This window comes from Chelmon rostratus, chromosome 10 (assembly GCF_017976325.1).
Source record: "Chelmon rostratus isolate fCheRos1 chromosome 10, fCheRos1.pri, whole genome shotgun sequence".
Taxonomy (NCBI): domain Eukaryota; kingdom Metazoa; phylum Chordata; class Actinopteri; order Chaetodontiformes; family Chaetodontidae; genus Chelmon; species Chelmon rostratus.
Genome location: NC_055667.1, coordinates 17,524,605 through 17,550,606, shown reverse-complemented (window position 1 = coordinate 17,550,606; position 26,002 = coordinate 17,524,605). Strand labels below are relative to the sequence as shown.

The following is a 26,002-nucleotide window of genomic DNA, read 5'->3' as shown; positions in this document are numbered from 1 at the left end:
CAGCTCTTAAACCGGCAGGCAGTTGATCTGATCATGTGTTTTACTTCCAAACCAGCAGTATTTTGACAGAAGCAGACCGAGATTTAAGTCTCCACACGTACACATGAACTCGAGCTCCTTGCCTTTAATTTCGTGACCCGGGCCGACCTGAACTTCCTCACCGAGCCTCAGCCCGCGCTGTGTGCCAGCCACCTCGGCTCACACTTGGCCACCGTGACCTGGCTTTTCAGTCCACGCACATGTTCATTCTACTCATTCATTCCCAGCCAGCTGACCCCGGGCGACGTGGCTCAAACGCTTCAACCCCGGTCGGCTGACTCACAAACACAACGCCGTGGGGCAACAAAGGTTAAAGCCGGGAGAGCAAGCGTAAAAAGGCGCGCACGCACACACACACACACACACACACACACACACAAAAATCACACTTGCACTCCCGCTGCTGTACTCATTGCAATAATTCAAGCTTTTATTACGAATTGAGATAAACAGTAAAACATGAAGTCAGAAGACAAACATGTTCCCATCTCCACCCATAAGATGAAAGTCAGTGTGTAATATATTATAATAGTCAGTGCTCACCCATGTGACCCTGGTCATCCTGGTTGCAAATTATGTTACCGTGGTGACCGGGTTTAATCTCTCCATTGAGAGCTTCCAATCTGACCTTTAACCCTGATGAAAGAAAGGTCAACGGGGTCACACACTCCTCTGGAGCATATTCTACACGGCCATTTTCCTCTGAAAGGGTGTTTGTGAAATGGGTCTTCATGGGCAACAGGAAGCTGATGTGAATGTGTTTCATTGTAACAAAGCTGTCCTGATACGATTACCACAAATAACACTAAAGGTACCATGAGATTGTGATGGCAGAGAAACAAAAATAACAAACACTGCAACACTCCATTGTCGGTATGTTTCAGTATCAGCAGGGCTGTGACAGGGCGCACCTGCCGCCACTCTGGACCCTTTTCAGGACCAAACACAGACTTTATGAAGGAGAGCAGCTAACATAAACACCTATAAGCCAGTACAATACCTGAAAACTAATACAGGCCAACATAACCAATAAAGGACATTTATAGAGCACAATAAAACCACGAGCACATGCTTTGCAGCTCCACGTCGGCTTACATCCAGCTAGTTTTTAAGACCACATCAATATTTACACCCTCTCTAAAAAAGTCACGGTGTGCCTCGTTTCTACATCCCTGATTCCAAAAAAGTTGGGACGCTGTGCAAATAAAAAACGAAATGCAGTCATTTACAAACAAACTGTGTTTACCGACAGTGATTTTAGGAAGTGTTCCTGAGCCCGTGTAGTAACATCCTTCATAAAATCATGCGCTCGCAAAGTGGCGAACCTGGCTCGCTTGTGAACGAGCCTTTCCAGGATGCCCCTTTCATACCCAACCATGATACCATCACCTGTTACCAATCAACCTGTTTACCTGTGGAATGATCCAAACAGGTGTTTTTGGATCATTGCACAACTTTTTCCAGTCTTTTGTTGCTCCTGTCCCAACATGTTTGAAACATGTTACTGCCATCAAATTCAGGGTCAGCAGATATTTAGAAAAAAATCATGCATTTAATGAGAAAGAACAATAAATATGTTGTCTTTGCAGTCTTTTCAGTAGAGTCTAAAAAGGATTAACAAATGATCACATTCTGTTTTATGTTTGTTTTGCGCAGCGTCCTAAACTTTTCTGTAATCCAATGTTTGCAGAAAAACAATGTCAGAGATGCCAAAGTGTATTGAGAGGTTACATCTAATTTGTCTTTTTTTTGCATCGTTAACTGCATGATTTTATTGTGTCTTAATATAGGCCATGTTACTGAGGAGTAGCATCATCTGGAAATAGTTTAGTGTTTTTCTGTTGGAAACATTTAGAGGAATAGCTAGTGGACACTAGAACTGGAAACCATCGTGCTAAATTTAAAACAACCTTGGAACGATCTGATTGGACATATAAAGTTTCTCCCATCTCATTTTGTGTGCCATTTTATACCTGTGATTTTTAGATGGAATTACTCTCAGTGAGAGGTCAAAATGTAAAAAGAAATCACATTTTGTCCCCTGAATGGGTTTGCACATGCCGCTGCACAGATCTCACCAGAAATAACTTTCAAAAATGTTTAATGCCGGCAGCCTCCGCAATTATATTGAATTTCCTTGTAAAAATTATTTTTCAGAGGATTTAATAAACACCTTAAAACGCAAAAAGACAAAAAAAAAAAAAAGATGGGATGTAACAAGCGACGAGTCCACCAGGCTGACAAGCTGAGCGACCAGAAAAGTCTTTCAGAGAATGAGAGAAAACTGATGTGTTACAGAGATGCTGCAAAATGTCTGCTGCATCTGAAAGTATTATCTCTGGACCATTTTAAGATAGTTAGAAGTTCTGTTTAGTGCAAGAAGATTCTGTAAATGTTGAATTACATTTGTGGCACAAACTGGCAAAAACTCTCTATACTGTTCAGTTTAAAATAACATTTGTAGCTGTTACTGTATAATCTACAGTAAAATGTGTGTCTTGAAACCTTATCACATAAAGGTGCACATTCAAAATACTGTTTTTCTAATTTATTTAAAAAGTTCCACAGAATTTGAAAGAAGTAAGAAAAGCAGTATGATGCAACTTGCCTACACGTATATTTGCTCGCACATCCCATACACAGAGTGCAAATATGAATACATGTAATATGTAATCCATGAGTATGTGAACACAATATCCTCTCCCACACCTTGTAATTTCTTGACCATGCATCATCATTTCTGGTCTGCAACACTCTGATTATTAAGAGAAATGCTTTCTGCAGATGTCACATGAGAGCGGCAGCGCTGGTTAACGGATTTATTCTCATGAGATCAAACAACAGTCAGCGTTGGTGAGTCCATCACTACCAAATTCAACACTTTGTCTCAGTGTTTGGAAATAATTCTACATTTTCAGCACTGGTGTTTGCCAGTTGTTACAGTGTGAAAGCGGCATGTGAAGCAACCTTCAGCATGTCTGTTCTCTATCATTTTTAGAAATGAAGTGGCCGTTCTTGAAGACATTAAGACGGAATCGTTGAATGGGTGATTCTGCCGATTTAGCTCTGAGGTTTAAATTACAATCAACAGAGTAATTTTCACAAGCAGCAGCAGCCTGTGCGCTCTGGTAAGTGTGTGCATTGCTCCCTCTACTGGTAAATGGGCAGCGCTATGAAGGAGGCAACTGTTGCTCTATCTGTTACATCATTAAAACAGCAGACTTATGTGTGAGGAGGAGAGACCTCATCACAGGTCATTTATTTTGAGTTCTTGAACAGATAGTGCTGATTTGCAATATTCAGCTTGATTCAGTATAATGGAGAGGAGCCAGATAAAACCAGATATGTGTATTCTGATGATAAAGTGAGGCAAATTTAGGCCATGAGAGGAAATAATTTAAACAACTGACAATCTGATAAGCAAATAATTCAAAACCTTGCCTTCTGAATATGAAAACATATTCAAGCACAGTCCACGCCGGTTTTAGAGCTTTTGAGTGTTCGTCCTCATGATCGGCTGAGGTGAGTTGGCGTTTCATGGGCTGACGAACCTGAGATTGAGCCTGAAATCACCATTCTCAGGTTGGACAGTCCTAGAAAGAACCACTCAAGAGTTACGGCAGAGCTTGGCGCGCTGTTCAGGCTGCTCCGCGAGCCTCTATGCACAGTCTCCACGCCGAGCGTGATCCCCTACTTTGACAAAAGCAAAATCACTTGATGAAATAGAGAGAAAATGCATGTAATTTAGGGCAATTATGGTCCAGATGTGTTTGCACATCTGTAAATGTGTATCTCTGGGTGATTTGCTGGTGGTTGTGATTGTTTTTCTCATGATAAAAAAAAATCAGACCCACAACGATCCACTTTAAGGCCATATGGAATCAAGATGGTATAATATGATTATACTGCTGGTCACACAATGTTCACCAACTACTTTCATCACCGTCATCTGAAGGCTGTATTTTTAGAATAAGCTGCTGCTCAGATAAGCTGTGCTTCAGGTTTTTGCTATGTGTGACCAAAAGGGACTATTTTGTTGTTGCTGTTAAACAAATAAAGGTATAAATAAAAGCAATTTAGCATCCAGAGTGTAAAATAATTGAAGATTGTGCGCTACGTGCATATTCACAGATGTTAGGAATTTGGCGCCAGAAACAATATTTGAATTAAACTGAAAAAATACTTGCTTAAAAAAAAATGAAATAAAAAAAGCAAAGTACTTTAAAAGATTAAAGTAAGAACAGTCACTTTCATTCATTCTGGTTATGTAATTTCACATTCTCTTAAAAAAAAAAAAAAAAAATCTCAGTAGCTCTTTATGTTCATATGAGGGTGCAGATGCTGCTCCCATTGTAAAAATGTAATATTTCAGTAAAATGGAGGTTTTAATCTAATGACATACTCCAATAGCCATAATTAAATGCATTTCAACAACACATCTGGCTCATATTTGTGCAAATTTTCTCATTCAGAGAACTCCGAGCGCAGTATAAGAAGGTTAACACCATGTCTGACTCTCTGTTGTTAGCTAACCTGCACTGAAACCACTCAGAGAGCAATTAAACACTCAGCAAACGGAGCCTAATGCACAAACTGCATCTCACACTAAAAACATCTAAATCACCCCGGCCCGACTTTATGAGGACAGTCCGGTCTCCTCGTGATAAACGGTGCAGATGGAGAACACTGGGGAACACACACACAGAGAGTGAGCGTGAAAGGAGAAGGAGGGAGAGAAAGAGAAATACTTTGCCCTCTTCAACTGACTAATCCAAACCCTCTTCACGTGATTCAGAAATACTTCACAGTCTGAATAATTCATCCTCAACTATCTGCATTAAGCCACTGTATTGTGTTGGCCTACTCACACCAGCACTTCACATTTACAGTCCGGACACCCTCTCTGCCACACAGCATTAACCCAACAAATAACCATAAATGCATAGTTTCTGTCCTTGTTTCCTCCCTGTCACCTCACAGCAATCATCACAACAGCAGAGGATCGTGGCGAGTTTGTGAAAGCCTCCTCCTCTCTGTCAGAGTCTCTTCTTACCCACATGGCAGACCCTCTGACTCCTCAGACCCAGTCCAGACAGACGGGGAAGCAGTCTTCATCGCGCTGAAGTCGAGGCCGAAAGAAGGCGCACAGGAAGAGAGCAGAGCAACCTGGAGCAGAGCTCATGACATGAGGATGAAAAAGAAACACAGGTCGCTGAGTTAAAAAGGCCACCCCTTATAAGCTGTGACCTCATCGTGCTCTGTACTACCAATGGGGATGCAACTCTCACACAGACGCACCACCTTCCTGTTTGTCAGTGCTGGTGGTGAACTTTCCACTGACATCTCCATTCAAAGGACCAGCATCAAGCTCTCATACATTTAGTCACGAAAAAAGAAAAACAACACATCTGAACTGCATTTAAATGAATTTAATACTAATTTAAAAAATTTGTTTGTGTGTGTGTGCAGAGGAAATGATTAAAAAATGCTGACTTAAAAATGCAGGAAGCAGCCAGCTTAACAAATTGAATTAACTCCTAACATTTTAATCGAAAGACAGACACTTTAAATGTTGCAGAAGGATCTATGACAGCTGCATATTTAACAGCAGATGAAGTAGCGCAGCACAGGAATGAAACTGCTGCCTCTGACCTTCCTGGTATTCTTAGCTCTTGCGTGTCTTTTGCCCGTCCTTCTCACACCTCCTCCCTCAGAAAAAAGATGCCTCTTGTGGGTCAATATCTGCCTAATAGGCTGCCCGTTTGTAATTGTCCATCAGCCTCATCAAATTTGTGTCAATCATACTTTGCCGTGGCTGGCGTCTCGACAGCTGTCAAGAGTGATAATTATGGAAAGTGATGGAAGATATCAAGGTTCCTTTCCATGAGAAGAGGACAACCACAATATCCTTCCTGTTCGCGTTCAAAGAGGTGATGTTTCTGTCTTGAAATGTTTGATTTAAAAAAAAAAAGTGCAGCTGATTTAAACGTTACTTTTTGTGCGTTATGTGTTTTAATAACCCTGCTGCTGTGACTAAGAGCTTGCTGAACACCAGGTTCACAAAATTCACATTTGACACAGAGGAAATAATGCACTGGGGGCAATGTAAAAGCTCTATTGCACTTTTATTAAATTATATAAAAACATGCAGCAGAAGTAAAGAGTCAAACACTGAGGCTGCGAAGACAATCGATGGATTTTCAGAACAGAATGACTCACCAACAGTTGTATTCAGTGGTAACACACACTGTACAGTTGCAGGTGACTGAATGGGAAAGTAATGGTGAGCCAACAGTAGTAACAGTACTTGTAGCGAGTGCGACTGGTTTGCACGTTTACATTTTCAACACATCTCATTTCATGCATTTTATTCCCTTAATGTTGTGGAAATGTAAGCCAAAATAAAAGCATTTGTACTTATTATCCACTGAAATCTGTATAATGATAATGTGAACTTGCAGAGGAGAACATCATATGAACGTAACTCAACAGAGAACATAATGATATCAGAATTAACTCTGCATGCAGCGCTCCTTCTGATGTCTCATTGCATCCATTCAAACAACCATATGGATGAATATTATGGAGTGCGACCCAAACATCTGGCAAACCGTCAACATTTTTCTTCAAACAACAAGGCAATATTAAATAGGCACCAACTCCAGACAGATCTCATTCACTTCAGCACTGAGTAAAAAGATCAGGCACTGGCATGACTTTGTGAACTCCACAGCCCTTTTTTTTAAAGAACAAAAAAACAAAACAATTCCATCTTCTGCATGAAAAACAGAAGCATAAATCAGAACGTGTGAGACTGAAATAAACACTTAATCTGTGTTTGTTAAATGTAGATGACCCATTTTCACAGCAGCAAAAAGATATATGACTTGCCTGCTGACTGGTCAGGTCTATCCATATCCAAATATGTAAATGAAGGACATGCTGCATAAATATACACAATAAGTGCATACTTTTAGCTGTATAATGAAACGGTTTTCAACGCCGTTTCAACTGGTTAGGTCAGCATCCGCAGAGAAGGAGAAGGTTGAACCAGAGAGCTAAAAAAAAAAAAAAAAAAAGACAGATACACCTACACATTTTCCGATTGAATGGTCCTTCAGAAAGTGCTCATGGCGATAGAAGTTGAGCAACACGAGTTCATGTTCTGATTTAACTTTTGTGAAAGTTGTGAGGAAGGTATGTGGTCAAAAATAACCTTAAAATGTTTTTTTTTTTTTGCCTTCTTTTACCGCATGTGCAAATTCACATTCAGTTGTGTCGTCCACAGCTCACGGCTTTAAGGCTAGATATATCTCTTTAAAGCAACATGCCTGCAACTTTCAATAGAGATTTACACTATTTAAACAATAAAATAAAACATTTGGACTTACAGTAGCAACATACTGTATATATAAAAATATTTCAGACTTTATAATACAACTTTCCACAACAGCATTTACAGACAAAATAATAATTTAAGGTTTCAACAAGGTGACTGTACATTTGTAATGTCTTGCCCTTCTTTCAGTTTATTTTTTAGGGCGCCTTGTTCGGCCCTTGAAGGATGCACGTTACACCCCAACAGAGGTAAAGCATGTCCTCCTATTGTCCTCCGAGGGGCACAGCCCAACTGATCAGTGCTCTCCATTTAAAAAGAAAAATTAATAGAATTATATAATCCACAAATCAACAACTTCATCAGTAACTGGGCTCATCCATCTCTTCATCGCTCCAGTCGGGGGGTGCATCTGTTCCAAAGTATCGATCCCCGAAGTTTCCTACAATGACAAAAAACAGGTGGCAACACGTCAGTTAAAACTGAAAAATCACAGCTGACATCATGTTTACATAAAGCAGGTCATGTGGACAAAAAGTAAATATAGTGCAAAATGACTTACACACACTCTTTTTCTGTTACTTACCTATGCCAGGTATGATGTGGAAGAGATCATTGACCTTCTTGTCGACAGCTGTGGTGATGATCTTGACTTGTGGGAACGCGTAGGCCACTGAGTGGACTCCCATTTCCGCCATGAGCAGAGATACCAGCAGGATCTTGTCCTCCTGAACATCGTGGTCCTGAAAATGAAAACACGGCCATGAAAATAGGCTACATGAGGGAAGCAGTCCACTGACTTGGGAGCAATTAGGCGCACCCACCAGCAGGACTCGAACAGCCATCATGGCGGCAGCTCCGGTCGACACAGTACAGTCCATCAGAATCACGTGATCTTCACTGATGTCTTTTGGTAGACGCAGGTAATGAAGCTGAAAGTGTTCAGAGGCAGGATGTGGGTTAACATCAACACCTAAAATACATGACCAGTACCATCCTGTACCTGCATCATGGGTGGCAATATGCAGAAATCCCCCAACCTGAGAATTTCCTAGAAAGGACATGTAGATGAGCAAGGAGTCTTTGGAAAGAACGGGGGCATGCCAAACTACAAGAAACTCATTGTGAGATATTATCAAAGAATATGTTAATATGTGAGAAAGCACAGATTGCTTGGAAGTTGCCAAATTTATGACATTAAAGGTGTTTGTAGGACAATTACAGCAATAGCTTTTACACAAATTCTATAACCCATAAACCACTATTTAAATCTGCACCTCTGGTTCTCCTGTGTCCTGGTTGGTCTGGATGAGGATCTTTCCGATGCGGACGTCTTTGCAGACGGCCCTCAGAGCCGGCTCCATGGTCTCCCCGGCTCGAAGGATAGACACGCCTGTGATCTAAAGAAAAATGAAACGAAGAAAGAAACAGAAGTTAGTTGCATCAGTTTAGGTAGAGACAAAACTCCTTTGAATGGGCTTTAAAATAAAAAAATAAAATAAAATAGAAGACGGCAGGATGTAAATGGAGTTCACTCACCCTCTTCCCGTGGAAAGTTCTGCCTTCATAATCCTCTCCCTGGGGGGTCTGGACTGTGTGGACCTGAGATAACATTAAAAATAGGAACAGTATGAGCACAGTGCTGATTGCTATAGTGTGCTATAAGAAGTCAGGAAAATAGTTTGTGACCAGCTACAGTGAATTTCAAACTCTCAGTCGTGTGTGTTTGTGTAATGCAAATCTGTATCTTACGGTTAAGGTACGGAAACTTTCCATTGTGGTGACCTGACAAGTTTCCATGCTCATGTGTACGTACATCTGATTCTCTTTTTAGCAAATACAAGCACTTGTTCTTTTTCCATTAATCTTTATCTTTTAATACTCTTCCCACGTTTCAAGGCCACATAATGTACTGTGTCTCACTCTGTTGCTGTGTCTCGTCAGCTTTTGTCTATCCATCAGTTATCTAACGCTTTTTTTCTCCTACACATGTCTCCATCTACGCCCAGGTATCTAATGGTCCTACTTAATACAAAGGATTACAGAACCTTCATGCAGTGCTATGAATTAATTAACAGTATCTGTCAGTGTTTGGCACCTGCGAGGGGAGGAAGGAGAGCGCCCGCTCGATCAACAGACGCATCAACCTCTTGGAGTAGAAGATGAACTCATCGCGGCTGGTTTCCTTGTTTCTACATGTGGGTGATTAGGAAAAGAACGATAGCAGATTTATAATGGTGTTAGCTGCTGCACAGCTGTTTTTTTTTAATGGAAACAGATGTAGCTGTTCATGCAACAAATCATGTTTCTCAGCTATTACCTGATGATGGTGTGCATGCCCCTGACCTGGGGTGTGCTCTCCAGAACGCTGAGGGTCTGGGGGAGGGGTTGTGCCTGGTGTGCAGAAGCCAGGGCCGCCCTGTAACCACGGAAACAAATAGCAGAGTGGGGGCAGTGCAGGGTGAGAGGAGCGGAAAGAGGGAAGATGGACAGACACATAAACACACATAAACACTTTGCACGCATGTGTACAATATGTAATGTGTGCACATCCAGAAAACAAACACACAGACGTGTAAGTACATGCAAAAATCAAAATACATTAGAAATAATTTTTCAGTAGCAGTTAGAGGAAAGTTGATAGTGGTAGTGTGTAACCACTCTAATAGGATTACTTGGGAAAAGGCAGACGCACAAAATTTGCAAAGCACACGGTGCTAGTGTTGAGTATTTTAGTGGAAAATTACAACAGCACAGAGACCATGATGATGGAAAAGAAGTTAGACAGGTCAACTGATCCGTTTCAGAATTACTAACATAATATATATGTATTTGAAATAAATGGAAAAAAATCACTGTGTAATATAAATAAATGCATGATGATTATTTTCCATTATAGGTCTCTAATACTTGTAATAATTCCCTAGGACTCCACGCAAACATTAGGTTTGAATATCTAGTTAGCCTAGGTCTACCCTGGGCTCTATAGAGGAACAGACACGCTGTTACTCAGTGCAGTCATGTTGACACTATAGTATCCACGATGTCACTGAGAAACACATTAGCCAGATGCAAAGAAAAGAGAAATCATAGCAAATCTGCTCACATATCCCAGCGAAGTTTCCTCTATGGGGAGAGTTTTTTGACGAAACAACAACAATGACAACAGAGGGGGACAGAGAAAGACAAAAAAAAAAGAAAAAAAAAACAGACAAGAGGAGGAAAAAATGAGAAGAGACACAACATCAGGTGGATGAAGGGATGAAGGGATGATCACACACAGTGAAAAGTGTGACAGCTGAGACTCGAAAATGTCAAGTGTCTCGGAAATGACGCTTACCGCCGAGGTAAACTGATGCTTTAAGGCAAACAATGTTCCATATGTTATCAATTTGTATGTGTATCATGATTCAGAGGAGAAATGAAGTAACAAACCATGCTTTCAAAGATCTTTACAGATGCTTGGGTAAAACAGAGAACAATTTTCTTTTTTTTTTTTTTTGCAGATTTTGACATCTACACACATGCATCCACTGTGTGTTTGCGTGGGAGGTGCGCAAGCTATCGTGTGGCTGTCACTCTTTCACCGTGTAGAACAGTAAAGGTTGGTATTTCAGCTCACAGGCCCCAGCACATCCTGTGTCTAAAGACAGACACCAAGCTCACTTCCTCTCTCTCTGTCTTAGATGCTGTGGCCGACATTCAATGGAAAAACTCAGCGCTTTGTAGTAGGGTATTGGAAACTTTCTCTGTGGCTGAGGTATATGATAGTCAACAATAGCTGTAGCAAGAGCTTCCTCTCTCTCACTTTCTGTTAGAGTCACCCTCTCTCTTCTTCTTGTTGTCGCTGAAAGGAGGGGTCAGTGACTTGACTCATTGCTGTATTTTTAGACACAGAAGGCAGGAAGAGTGTGAGTTGTCATTTCTCTTGTACATAGAGAGAAGGAAAACCAACGTCTCTGCATTAAATGCTGGCTGCACCACACCAAATCCAAACTTTTGATCTTAGTTTGACTTTCAAATGGTGACAGCGGCTTTTATGCAGTTTTTATATTTATTCCATGCTGGTGTGGACGAGTTCTTTACATATTCTGCCACAGTCTTAATACTGATGACTAATTAGGTATGTTTGCTTTACAGGTACAACAGTGCCGCCTGGTGATGTGCCATGCAGCCAGCAGATCAGTAGAGGGTAGAGGTTGGTTTTGCTGGCTTATGTTCCTCCCTCTCCCAGTAAGAAGCTGGAGCAGTTGGGGAACTGGACAGATGGTGAGGAGAGAAAGACAGACAGGATAAAGGCCACTCTACCTGACGCTGAGCTCGCGCTGTGAGCCATGGAGGGATTTGGGGTGGTGGTGGTGGAGAGAGAGTGAGAGAGCAGTCCATCAGCAGCATGTGTGTTAATGTGTGTGTGTATAGTGGGGAGGGAACAAAGCAAACTGCACTGTGGCACAAAGTGCTCCCCATGAACAACTGTGCCTCTGGTGACAGTTCCGATCCAAAAGTCAAAAGCAACAACACTCTGGTTCACTATCGCAAGGCTTCTTCTGAAGAGCAAGCAGAATGAACCATGGTCGTGCAATTAATGACACATAATTATGTATCAGACTTAATTGCTCCACAATATTAAATGTTATGTGATCAATTCACTTGACACTTTCTAAACACTACAGTTGCAAATGTCTGCAGACTCCTGATTAATCCTCAAAAGCTTTTCTGTTGATTTTTTCAGCCAGCTCATCATTACAACATGTTTGCCATTCACATAATTCTGTCCTGAAAGTGTATTTTAAGGGATATACTCGCATTCTTCACAGATTTTAGTGTATTTAAAAAGTTGTTTTACCAAAGTAAAACAACTACATATTTGACAAACATTTTTCTTTGTCCTAAAAGTTAAAACACAACACTTTGGCTTTAAATTTAGACTCTTATGAGATGATGACTATTAAGTATTTATTCTGTATCATCTTATCATTAGGGCTGTAACTGTGATCAGGTGTAATTAAGTAAATTTGCAAATTTTAAACCATAATTAGACACAGGCAGCAAGAGTGAAAATTTTACAGTTTTACTTTGCACCAAATAAGAAAAAGAAATTGAGAAAACATTATAATTATGGTCAAAATTGCAATATTCGTATATATAATTACAATTGAGGATTATTCAGGACTACAATCAATAACTACATACTTAGCAAAGTAATCTACTTCACTCACATGTTCTGTTTAGACGTCCTGAAAAGCCTGGAGCAATCATGCACATTTGTCCCCAATAAAATATGTGCAGTGCATTTTCTATCCACTAGAGGGAGTGATAGAGCTTGTATTTAACAAAATTAAGTGCTGGTTTCAACTACATCCAGCTAATCACCCATAGATTAAATTACATCCTTTCAGCTCTAACAGCAACATGTTTTTGGTCGAAAACCAAGCAAAAAAAATAATACCACCAGGTCGGGTCACAGTTCCCTTCTGTGCATTAATATGCACCTGTGTTATAAACCTGCATGACACATTCTGTGTGCCAGTGTGTGTGTTTGTGTGTGTAAGTATGTATGCCGGCCTGTAAGTGTGACCTGTCTTACCTCCTCCAACTGACTGTGGACATGCTGCACGATCAAATCGATGGCCACCATGTTGCCACCACCTGACAGGACAACAAACACAAAAACAAAGTGGCATGGAATCAAAAGGAGAGTGATAACATAGTTTAACAGCAGTAAAACACAAGATAATTTGACTAATTCCAAAGGAAACATGCTTAAATAGAGTTATTTTCTTTGTTGCAATGTTCACTGAGTTTATTCCTTTTTATATTACTAGTGTTACAGTAGTTGTTTTGTAATACTGAACCTGTATAAATGTAAATAAGTGTGTATGGCGTATGTACGCACCACGAGGCACCACAATATCTGCCAGGCGCATGGTGGGTTCAATGTACTGCTCAAACGCTGGCTTGACAAACTTGTTGTACTGTTTGATGACACCTTCAATGTCTCTGCCCCTCTCTGTAATATCCCTCCGCAGCCGACGCACTAGCCGGATGTCAGAGTCCGTGTCCACAAAAATCTTCATGTCCAGCAACTGACAGGATAACACGAAACAGAGAGAATATGTTAACATGCTGAACATGAAATTTTATGGCACAAAGATAATGGCAAGCTAAATATACCTTCTGGACTCTATTCTTAGCTTCTTCGCAGTGTTTTCGTGTCAAACTCTTGGAGCATAATTATGCTTACAGTTGTGTCATCATATATAAATTATGTCAAGACATCTAAAAGATGAAGTTTACAGTGCTAGAAATTAACCCTGATAAGGACAATTTAGCTGTTGAAACACTTTGATGCCTTTTAGAATAAAAGATCACAATGGAAGTATAAGTGTGTGGTGGCTCTTAATTAACCTTTATAATTTATTCTGTTTATTTCTGTCAGCTGGCAACTCATTACAACAAGTATGTGCTCGACCTACTTCTGTCCTGAAAGCAGGATTAAAGGACCAATGTTTTTTTTAAAATATGGAAGTTGCAGGCATACTCATATTTATCCACTATGTTATCAAACAGCTGGTAAATAAAAAATAAAAAAAAGCATTTTCAACTCATAGTTGTTGAAAATACTACTTTCTCCAATGCTTATAATTATCTCTCATATCAATAGACCTTCAACAGTACCTAAACATTAAGTTTGTTGTATTAGTCTGTGTATTAAAATATCTGTCAATTTCCCAGTAAAAGGCAGAGGTATGGATTGAGGATAAATCTGTTAAATATGTGTTATTTTACAGTTGAAAAATAAGCCTGTCAGCGTGCTCTATTGGACTGTTGGATCACTTCAAATGTACAGTATCCTTGGGATTTGGCAACATGTGCAGATATTGGTATAACTGTGAAACTGGCCGATATATCAGTTTCCAATCCACGGTTCTGAATTTTGAAATCGCACATTTTAATCCCACATTGTACACTTAAAGTGGTGGATAATATTTTGCATGGACAACACAGGTTGGCGTAGGTTTACAAAACTGGCAAAAAGAGGGGAGAACGATCCCTCCCACATACGCATAGAAAAACATGTTTGACCACATGCACAGACAAATATCGGCCTGACTCCAGCACGTTCCACTGGCCAGCTGAACATGTTAGTGGACAATAACCTTGCCCTACCTGCAAGAGCTTTTTATCTGTGAAGGCCATGATTCCCTCAAAGATGATAACACTGGCTCCATATACGGTTTTCTGTGGTGGACACACGTGCATGTATTATTACAGTATATAAACATACAGGAAGTACATACATATGTATATTTCAACAATCGTCACCATGAGAATTTGACTACCAATGAGAGAATGTGTAATCGTAGTTAATGGACAATGAAGTATTAAAACAAGAAGACAGAAATCACAGTAATGGTTTGTCAGTGACCATCTGGAGTAGCAGATTTGCAATGTGACTCTAAACCTCTAGCGAGGGAGATTAAAACCCTCTTAGGTAATCGAGAAACTGAGATTATATTCAGCAACTCTGACATGCTACTCATTAACTTACAAAGTGCATCTCCATGGGCGTGTGTGTGTGCGTTCATCCTCACCCACTCCTTCTGTCTCCCGTGAGTCGTAAAGTCATACACAGGGATTTTTACGCTCTTGCCCTGTTTGAGCTTGCGCAGGGTGTGTGTCAGCAAATCAAAGTCGAAGGCATCGGGGTGGTCAAAGTTATAGTCATTACTGGCTGCCAGAGTTTGTTCTTCTGAGGACAGGACCTGAGGATCACAACAATGTTGGAATGACTTTACAGTAAACTTGCCACAATAATGATGCTTTCCAAGCACAACAGAAAATGTTTTCCTGAGCAAAATACTTGTTTGTCGCTCAGTTTCTGGCTCTTGCTTAGACAAACACATTAACATTTGTTTATTGAGAATTTTAAAAATGACTGATAAAACAATTTTACATAAATGCATTCTAATAACTACACGTGCTGAAATATTGGTTGGGCACATAATTCACTTAAGCCTGTGCAAAAACACAAATTGCTATTCAAGAGCAGTAGAAGTTAGCAGACCTAAATTTAGGAGAACATCATGTGCCACTATGACGTCTGTACCAGGAGGTGTGTGTGTGTGAGTGTGAGTGTGAGTGTGAGTGTGTGTGTGTGTGTGTGTGTGTGTGCACACGGGCGTGTTTGTGTGTTTGTGTGCCCTAAGGGTGGCTGAGCATTAAAACCCCAGATCTGGTGTTTGGCAGTTTCAGAACAGCAACACCCTCTTCTCAAATGAACTGATTACACACTTAATGTGATAAACCAGTGTTACAGGCTCTCTGGGGGCTGTGCGCAAACATGAGGAAACCCCAACAGAAGAACAGGAGATATAAATTTAAAGTTATAAATACTCGCCGAAACGTTTTGAATGCCGACCTCTGGTACTGCAGCGTGGTGAGGGCTACAGTCCCACTGGCCAGTGGTAAATCCCTCCCACTCTGCACAGTCTGAACTGCTGTTGTCAGATTGTGACTGGATTACATAACCAGAGAGTGGGTGGAGGTATAGAGGGGCAAGAATGATGGCTCTTGCTTGATTGCTCTCCACCACTCATTTTCTCTCCCCAATTCGCTCACCACTGTGCTTCTCCTTTGACTCATCCGCCTCCTAATATTTCATCCTTTCCGTTTCCTTTCTCTCCAGTCACTCCTCTTATCCTCATTTTCCCTCTGGGATCCAAAAGGCAATCCTATTTCTTCTCTTCTTTCACTCTGTCTTTTGCACTCAGCCTCACTCTTTCCAACCTTTCCTTGAGGCCACTCGGGGGTTAGCAGCCATACAAGACAGAGATTAAGTAATAGTAAAAGGAGGAAGTGATTCCTTGGACTTATTTGATGTTAAAATTTTATCTAAAAACATTTGGATTGATGTAAAGACATGCAGGGGCACATTGTGACCATATTGCACACAAGTGTGAAAGCAATTGTGCATTCAATCCACATACAACAACAAAATACACTAATAACTGGATGAAACTAGTTGCAGTCTTCCACAAATAAAATAAAAAATTTGATGCTGTATACGTATGTTTGACACCCAGTCTTCATCCATAAAGGTCTCCATCACCTCTCATATCCATATCATACTCCAGATAGTGGTGCCACTGACCACAGCTGAAATAAAGGAAATGCATAAAACAGCATTCATTCATACAATGCAGAAGGCTTCTTCACCCACTTTAAAAAGCAATCAAAAGTTAGTACAACAGTGCAGCTTCACGACCCATGCAAATGAGAGGAGGCTGTAAGAAGGAAGAAGTACAACAACAACAAGCTGGACAGAGTGACTGCATGGCAGTCAGATCTAAATGTGGACACTGGTAACACCAGGTGTAAATGTAATCATGTTGAATCATATCTAGATGCAATCTGGATATGAGACGCAAGGTGTAAAGGGGGTCAAAACCCAGGTAAACCTACATTTTGAGTAATAGGCAACCAGTATCTTAACATTACAATATTTATTAACAGGTGCATGGCTGCATGCAATTGGACGTACAGACCATCAATACATAGCAAACATACTTCACACATATGCCCACCTTGTAAAAAGAGTCCATAGAAAGTAGTACAACCCATGGAACATCTAGAGCTTCAATTATTTTCCTGGCCACAGTTGTCTTTCCTGAAGCACTGCCGCCACACAGACCTGTAACAGACCATTGACATGAACGCATTATGTAATGCTTGCATGCATGTTCAGTGGCACAAGCATACTTTTAAAATACCTTTGCTTAGCGGGAATGCACACTACTAGTGCTAGCTTGACATGACACCCTGATTGTTGAGGTTGCTTTAGGCTATCATTTGCATGCAAGAGGCAGGTAGAAACAGAGACCGGGGCTTTCTTTAAGGGTTGGTAAGGTTCTTTAAAGGGATAGTTCACCCAAAAATCCAAAAACTATATTTTCCTCTTACCTATATTGCGAGTGCTATTTATCCATCTGGATTGTTTTTGTGTGAGTTGCTGAGGTCTGGAGTATAATGCAACTAGATGACTTGTGTTGCTCAAAGCACCTAAACCAGGCATGTCCAAACTATTCCATAAAGAGCCGTGCGACTGCAGGTTTTTGTTGCAACCAGTCAAGAGATCAACTAATTATCAGCTGAAGACTGGGATCAGCTGATTAAATGAGTCCAGCCTGGTGTGCTCCTCCGCCACACGGCCCTTTATGGAATAGTTTGGACATGCATGACCTTAACAGTACATTTTCATGAGCAGTTTCATGTAGGAACTATTTTCTTTCTCCCAAACAATCCCCTTCAATTGTATCACCGCACAGAAGGAAGATTAGTTTATTGCACAACCAATACCGCGACCAAATGTTACGCATTTAATGGTTACATCCTGTGCTGTCACAAGCACAAGTCTCTTGTCCATGAGTAGATGCACAATTCACAATGACACAGCTGGCAGATGTAGTTAGGTAGAAAGAGAGCTCTACAGGTAAAAGGAAGAAAATATATCTGTTTTTGATTTTGGGATGAACTGCCCCTTTAAGGTAAACATCCTCATTAGCAGCTGAAAGTATTTTCAGAAATTAAAATCCTTTGCACAGAACACTGCCCTACTATATGTACAATACTTCTCAGTGACAAAGCAGAGTCACATCTAACTCATTTAAAATGTCAATACCGACACTGAATGAGCCTGTCAATACCCATTAGCAATAAACACAGTGATTGCTTTTTTCTGCAAAAGACACTTCTAACCTGCTTGTACATGGGAATCCGTTAACTTTGTTTCCAAAACATAAGTACTCCTGTTCCCAAAAGACCTACAAGCTCAAAAGTGTTTTTAGATTTCAAATTAAGATTCAGTTCTTGATTTAATGTAGGGCTGCTTTTTTCTTCAGTATCAAAAACTGATTCTTAAAAAGACTGTATATTAAAAGACTGTAAAGAGCGCATTCTGATATATGAGAATGCAAAGTCATAGGAGAATTTACTCTAAATGAAAAAAAGATATAGAAGGAATGAAAACATCAGTGTTGCTACACTGTGAAATACATCTCTGTGAGTGTCCTACCAATGACGAAGGCCTCTTTGGACTGTGTTCCATGTTCGTTGTACCAGGGTGGGCGGCCAGCAGTGTAGATGGTTCGTTTGGAGGTGCGTAGGAGAGGAGGCTCAGACTTGCACTGGCTGGTGGTCCTTTTTCTGGGTGAAAGGCCTGTGCTTACTGCGGGGAGAAGCCGGTCCAGTGATCCCTCACCACCTCCACTGGAAAGCAACAAACACACAACAGAGTTTGCAATCACTGTTTTGAGTAAAGGAACATTGCACATTTTATGAAACTTGACAAACCACTGGTCTTGCACACAAGAGCAACTTCTTGTTTGTTGGCTTTCTTTTTTCTCACAGGCAAAAGCAAGAGCACCATCATTAAGAACACGTACATCTTATCAAGTGATATGTAATTATACAGCTTTTGGTCTCCATGGTTTACATTTAACTTAATAAACTACACAGTGAAAGACAGCACAACACCAGTTAGTGCCACTGCTCATTAGTGCCCTTGTGTCAGGAGTTGCATTTGAACAGTGGTGACAGTCGGTGTTAAACAGGCAATAAGGCATGGCAAGAACAAGATAGTCATGACAATAAGACACAAACGTAATCTACAGCTTGTCCTTAATTAAAAAGCTCCTTCATTGTCTCCCTTGTGTGTGACGCATGATTGCAGCACACTGCAAAAAGCAGACGTTAGTTTGGGCGTGTAACTGTGGGATGGACTTAAAAGAACAATGGCCCAGTGAACTAACAGATGAATCACAACATGGCCAAGTTCAATATCTAAACCACTCATGCTGGCTGCAATTTTTTTGAGAAAGGTAAAATGTGTGAAAACATACGTTATAAATGAAACATTGTGGTGATATAGGGGTGCCCCAGCCTACAAATCGGATTCTCCAGACATAAGGGAGCATGCTTGTTTGATACGGACCCCAGCAAAAATCACATCACAATCATTTTAATATATTTTTTCGAGTGAAAATTTACATACATGAAGATGTAAAAACTTCAACAGGTGAGCTTTGTCCAAACGACAGCATACCTGCTGATAGTACCAAAGTTCATTATACAGTATATTAACTAGGTGGAAAAATGCTGACTGAACTACATGACTACTGCTGAGGGAGCAACCAATGACTAAGACCTCTGGATTGATGTGGTACCATTGAGAACAACAGAAAAAATGTCCTCGTAAACAAATGGCAAGGAGCTCATTCAAAACAGGTTTGAGACTCCTGTAGGAGCCAGCAAATTTGCATAAACCATTCAAACTAGATAAACATGTTGGTCAACCACATGTGCAACACAACAACAACACGGATGATTTCCACAGGAGAGTGTCCTGTATTTCAACACTAAAAAAACTGCATCTACAGACTTTTGTAATGACTTTGCAACTTCTGCCACAGTATCTGGCAATATAGATATTAACTGCTTCAGCCAGAGAACAGGAGTTTTATTTTCTGACGCTACAAGACAAATGTGAAGAAGAATGAGCATTAACATTCAGTTAATGGTTGTGACTAATTAAAATTCAGAGCAGAGCACAACAGTACAAAGAACTGGTCTAACCCATTGCTGAGTAGAACACAACTTCCCATGGACAAGTGCCTTTGCAACTCTCATTACAGTTTAATATGAAAAAGTTTGAATCAACTGTGGTGCATTGTCTATACAAAGTAGTATAGCCTGAAGACTACTTGGGGCATAGTCAGTAAAGCAGCCACAATTAATTCCCTCATGTCAAATAATAAATAGCACAAGACGGATCACCAAGTAGCATCACCAAAACAAATGCTGCATTAGCTGTTTGACAAACACACGTTTCTTTAGGTCTGAAGTCTAAAGTCTTGAGTCTAACCAGGTAACAGCTGCTAGCAACACTTACTGCAGTATCCGAGACATCCACACTTCATACAGTGAGGAATGTAAAAATCCATATGCCATAACTATAGTAGGCTGGGTGTAAGAGAACAGTCCTAGATGTCTATTTCTCTGTTTTTCAGTCAACTCTCGGCTTCCATGTCTTTATATAGGCCATACACCCCTCCAGGTGGAGTGTCAAGGGGTCAGAAGGGGAAGCAAACAAGAGAGAGAAAAATTTATCTTATCGCACCAAGGGCACCTGAGCCTGGGTAGAGCCAGGGAGAGGAATAAAACTGAGAGGGACACATAGACCATGCATGAGACATAGCACACTCCCCATTTGTTATCAGTTAAAACCAAACCAGGGTGCCATAAAAGATTAGCCTGGTTCACTGTGCTGAATCATACCCTTGCTCAGTGGTTACAGTCACAGTGCTGCTAAACATTACGTGCACTCATGTATGTATGCAACTGCAAAAGGTTGTCATGAGGTCACAGTGCAGGGTACCTGTGACCAGATTGCCTGAGCAGACATGGGGAACCATCTAAGCCCCAACAGTGTGCAGGAGTCAACAATAATAGTAGCAGTTAATAAGACCAAGGGTCACAGCTTACACTATAAGTTGTACAGTACAGACCATGACTACAACTTCTCAGTTCAATTGACATTAGGGGTACAGCATACAGCTAGAATCAATATAACAGTATGAATAATGTCTTATATTGATAAAGACATATGTGATAATGACACATTTCTGAAAAGTGAAAAGTAGTTTAATTGTTCATCTCAATAAAGTATTCTACTGTTACTGCATCAGATGAAACTCTTCAGACACCTAAAACGAAACCAACTCCTTACTTTTCCATTACAATATGTGTCGAATCATTCATTTGTGTAACGGACTATTAAAGAAAAGCAGTATTACAGTCACTGACACATAATTCGTGTTACTATGTGACAGATGCAAACATTCCCAAAGCATGTCAACAAAAACCTATGCGCTATACATCCAGACACCTATAGGCACTGCATAGTGGTCCATCCCGTTTATCCACATTTGGAAGAAAGAACACCTACAGGGTCTCTTACAGGCAAAAACACTCAATTGTTTTAGTATATAATAGGGATATTAGAATGAAAAGAAGGGTGAAAAAAGTATATAAATAAATATAATGCACTTACCTGCCATCAGATCTTAGAGTCCAACAGCCAGATATTCTAGCTCCTGAGTAAGCCGGTAGCGAGTTCATAACTGGAGAAGAATACAAGGGTGGTTTCCGCTGTGTGTACTCCCCTAGTTGTGTTTAAACCTATATTAATGTCAACAGGTATACTCGGTATATATATATATATACACTCAAGCACAACAAAGCACTTAACAGCACTGCCCTCTAGTACAAGACATCCAAAGAGAGAGAGAGAGAGAGAGAGAGAGGTTGGGAAATATCGAGGGGTATCAGCTTAGATGAGAAACGAAACTTTAAGCATCTTTTTAGCTTTCTGTTTCGTCCATTCAGTGGAGCAATAGAGGGAGAGAAAAGGCACTGCAGCTTGTAGAGAGAGCGCACTCAGTGTGAAACTACAGCACAGCTTTTCCCTCCTCTTTCACTCGCTCTGCACTCCTCCCCTCAGTGGTCCGGCCAACAAATGTAAGAGGATAACCTACCCTCCAGATTATGTTCATTAGGTGATATTAATAGCATCAGGTTAGAGCCAGACCTTCCCACTCCTGGCACACACACACACACACACACACACACAAACACACACATGCCAAGCTTGGGTCATCTGTCTTTGACAGTCAGTGTCGCAATATGTGGCTGGAGGTGGAAGAGGGACCAGAAGAGAGCGACAGAGACACCAAGAAACAAAACAGGGAGGGCAGGGAAAATAGAAAACAGTGAGCTATTATTCTCCTCCGATGTTGACACAGTTGAGCGAATGTATAACAGAGATGCTTCAGGCTCTGTTGGGGAGGTGAAGAGTGGGAGAAATGGAGAGGGGAGAGAGACAGAATACAAGAGAGGGTAAAGGCAGAGGGGAGGCAATGTGCTTTTCCCCCTGCAGGGACTCGCCATGTCTCTGTGTGCCTTACACCAGAGTCTGGAGACGTCAGCATGGCAGCAAACACACACACACACACACACACACACACACACACACACACACACACACACACACACACACACACAGCAATGTCCCCTCCCTAATTTCACTCGCAGTAAAGAGTGGAGAAAAAACAGCATGATGAAACCCAACACTACCTCTACTGCTCTGTCAGCTGACAGTCTGAGGAACGGCCCTTGGCAATGCACACATACAACACATAAACACACACATGCTCACACTGACAGTCCTCCCAGGCCACATCTTGTTGTACAGACAAACAGATCATTATTCTCAGAGATCAGAGGAGACAGACTAATTGTTTTCCAGGCCACAGCTTCAGAACCACACCGCTTAGAGAAGCTACTGGATATGATTTAAACCAACATTTAAAGCCTTTCCAAATATTTGGAGTTTGGACTTGACAAGACCTCATTTCTGTTTACTTCCTTGTTAAAACCACAGGGGAGAGACACAAGGGAATTCAGTGTTCTCTTCTGATCTTCAGCGTAGTTTCGGGACTGTCGATGTTGCTTTAAACTGCAGTCAGAAGACAGCTGCAAAGCAAGAAAGCCACATCGAAACAAGAAGCCTGAACTGGTTGCTATGCCAAACATTCAGCTAACTCACTATGGCTACAGAGACGCACAGAAGGGTTACAAGCCCCAGCTGAAGAAAAACTTACTAATACTGCAAGGGCAGTGAGAGAAATGTTAGACTATTTGTCAGATGCAGAATATAATGCGGAACAAATCCATTTGTCTCTTATGACCTATTTAAACTTTCATAATTTAATCATTAAAGAAACTGAATGTCTTAAATGAAAAATGGAAGTCACATGACCCAAACTCCTAATGCTTATTCTGATCTATTTCAGAAACTAGGGCAGACTTATGTAAGCAGCTATATATACAGAGGGTCGACAAAATAACTTGTCCAATATGTTGTAAATCATTACCTTAACAGTGCAGCTAAATAAAATCTCCGTAAACTGTCTAATGTTTGTTCTGAGTGTGTCAGGGAGGTGTTGATTCACCTGGTAATTCTTGAGGCTATGCTTTGTGGTGGTTTTGTGTTGGACTACATTTTATTCGGCTGAAAGTTACGCTCTCAAATTTCTGCCAATTTCACATCACATCAAAATACACTTCAAAACCTGTGTGTTTACTCCCAGTTACTCACTAAATATCTCTTTGATTGTTTGTTTTAGCAGCTCAAGTAATGTCAACAAGGTTTTACCACGTTAACTGTAACCATGTGAGTATAACTTTAATGCTTGTGAGTGAGTCCACCAACCAGGAACAAACCCTCAGTGGACAGACCAGTGCAGTACCACCCTCTTGTGGCTCAGTAGGGTACCAAGTTGTAGCTGGTATAAATGTGGGTGGTTTCAGGAACCTGACAAACTGGGTCAATAGTAGCAGTAACGGCACGACATCTGTATGTATATTCACTTAGAGACTGTTAGTCACCTGAAACGAATGTTTGATAAACTATTTTCCCCTGAGAGCAGGACATGTGTTCAGAAAATGAGCAATTCACTCATGTCGCCGTGCCAGCAGAAAACGCCATGCCATGCTGCTCTTCTATGAGCTGTCTTACTGTTTTATTCAGGCTGTTCCTCTATCTCTACCTACACCCGATACACGCTACGTTAGCATATGTGTAGTGAAGTGTTTTTAATTATTCTTGCTGTGTTTTCCTGGTTTGAGTAGATGACAATGAAGTTATATTAGGGGTGGCACCTCGTGTAAAATGTCCACTGTTACAAGCAAGTGAAACAGTGGACAAAGCGACGGATTAAAAGTAGGCCGAGCTTGAATGGCATCTGTTACAAACTAGCAATTACACCGTGACTTCCTGGTTGCCATTACAGCGACATGTCACTTATAAGGTACAACAACTGTACCCATTAAAGCATTCAGTGTGACAGGTCGTGTTTCCGTAAAGATGCTGAACCCAACTGTCAGCGGAAAATGTTTGAAAAAGTCGCCAAGAAAATCATTTTTTGATTTCAATGGCTTCCGAATAGCACCCAAAATTTTACCTGTTCGATACTGAGGAAGTTTTCTCTTCGTTCTCCATCTTTGCGAGCCTTTCTTCCCTGCTAACGGCAGACATTGCTATTCTATTGACAATCAGTTTTTGGGCGAGAGCTCTTAGCACCGAGGAATCATGGGACTTGTAGGCGTATCGTACTTCACCAGCGTAAGGTTACTCCTGTATCAGCTCCGAGATGGACTTCAAGTCCCAGAATGTTTCTGTTCCGTTCACACGATCAACGACCAACAGCATGGACAGTATCATAATCATATAGGGCCTTTCCAAAAGCTGGCAATGGACAAGGATCAGCAGGCCACGTGTTAGATTTTAGATCTAAATGCAGATTTCTATAATTTTGGTGTTATTTTATCATTATTATTTTGTTATACTTTTTATGTGATTCGGTTATATGTCATATTATAAACATTTAATATAATTCTAAGATATTTTCTGACTTTGTGATACATTACACTTAATTAAAATTCAGTTAGAACTAAAGTACGTAACTGTTACAGGTTCATCTGTATGTCTGAAAATAAGAAAAATAGAAAGAAATAACCTACCTTGCACACTATTAACACTGGGAGAGATTCTTCTGCAGCTATGAAAGCAGAATTATTGATTTTTATAATTACATTTGACATTTTGGCTCGTCATAGCAGGAAAATCACAGGTGTTGTTTAATTAAAGATGGCTCTCTTACATTTAAGTGTGCGAGTGACTCAGCATGTACAAAACAAAACCCCTAAACCTGGCCATTATTAATTAATTATCTATGAATATTAGGTACACCTGTCTTTGACAAGTCAAAACTTCCATACTTATTCTAGCAATTACAGCTATCAAAACTTACTTAAAAGCTGACACAGTTAACACAATTTAGTCAACAAACTTTTATTAATTAGTTGAGGGATACTAATGCACAGGTAATACAACAAGTTTGGGAGAAAAATTGTAACAGTTCAGACTCAAAGGAGGTGTTGATGCCTCCTATGTTAGGTTCTATACAGCTTCATTTCAGATATGGAAATCTTTAATACATCATTAGTCTCATTTCACCTGTTACCTATATATCATAACCAGTTATGAGCTACAACATCATCTCTTAAAACTCTCGACAGTTTCATCACAATGGCCCCAACAACAGAGGCAGATGCCATTTCCTGCTTTTGAAGTAGGTAGCATACAAAACGAACCACTGTTGTTCAAATAAAAGGGTAAAATTCTCAGGCTGTCTAAGGGGATTTCTAAGGATAAACCTTGGTTTTGGAAATAACATTGCTGACAAAGGGAAGACACTTGAGCCTGCTGTTTCCCCAGGTACAAAAGTCACACCACACACAGTCAGGGTAACTAGAAAGCTCCAACAACACTCCTATTTCAAGCCTATTTCATGGTATATTAAGTGCACTAAATACAGAAACAAACACACATACATATGCCTTGTTGTCCCATATTGAATAAGTAATAATAAAGGACTCTTTCAATGTGTTTGTCATCGTGTACTGAAAAAGCTCAATTTATGTGCATCATCAAAATGGATAAAATAA

General features: G+C 40.5%; 1 protein-coding gene across 4 annotated transcripts; it reads right to left on the bottom strand.

The window, feature by feature from the left end:
* Positions 1 to 6,147: 6,147 nt before the first annotated feature.
* Positions 6,148 to 24,564, bottom strand: uckl1b (uridine-cytidine kinase 1-like 1b). 4 transcript variants are annotated; one of them, XM_041946794.1, is made up of 15 exons: positions 24,457 to 24,564; positions 18,450 to 18,643; positions 16,963 to 17,069; positions 14,971 to 15,141; positions 14,546 to 14,617; positions 13,272 to 13,461; positions 12,963 to 13,024; positions 11,684 to 11,700; positions 9,696 to 9,794; positions 9,474 to 9,567; positions 8,915 to 8,977; positions 8,653 to 8,775; positions 8,200 to 8,307; positions 7,962 to 8,118; positions 6,148 to 7,817 (listed from the first exon to the last, which is right to left on the bottom strand). In XM_041946794.1, exons 1-15 carry the CDS (start codon positions 24,528 to 24,530, stop codon positions 7,738 to 7,740), a joined length of 1,611 nt encoding a protein of 536 aa, XP_041802728.1. In that variant the 5' UTR covers positions 24,531 to 24,564; the 3' UTR covers positions 6,148 to 7,737. The 4 variants fall into 4 exon arrangements, with proteins under 4 accessions (XP_041802728.1, XP_041802729.1, XP_041802731.1 ...); XM_041946795.1 differs by lacking the exons at positions 11,684 to 11,700; positions 24,457 to 24,564 and adding exons at positions 10,482 to 10,501; positions 21,486 to 22,024; XM_041946797.1 differs by lacking the exon at positions 24,457 to 24,564 and adding an exon at positions 21,486 to 22,022.
* Between the last annotated feature and the right edge of the window lie 1,438 nt (positions 24,565 to 26,002).

Excerpts from the sequence above, each read along its gene's own strand:
- uckl1b (XM_041946794.1), bottom strand. The coding sequence starts at position 24,530 with ATGTCTGCCGTTAGCAGGGAAGAAAGGCTCGCAAAGATGGAGAACGAA. Across the intron at positions 14,618-14,970 it reads ACGGGAGACAGAAGGAGTGG|AAAACCGTATATGGAGCCAG; the intron begins GTGAGGATGAAC and ends TGTCCACCACAG. Across the intron at positions 8,776-8,914 it reads GAACTTTCCACGGGAAGAGG|ATCACAGGCGTGTCTATCCT; the intron begins GTGAGTGAACTC and ends ATTTTTCTTTAG.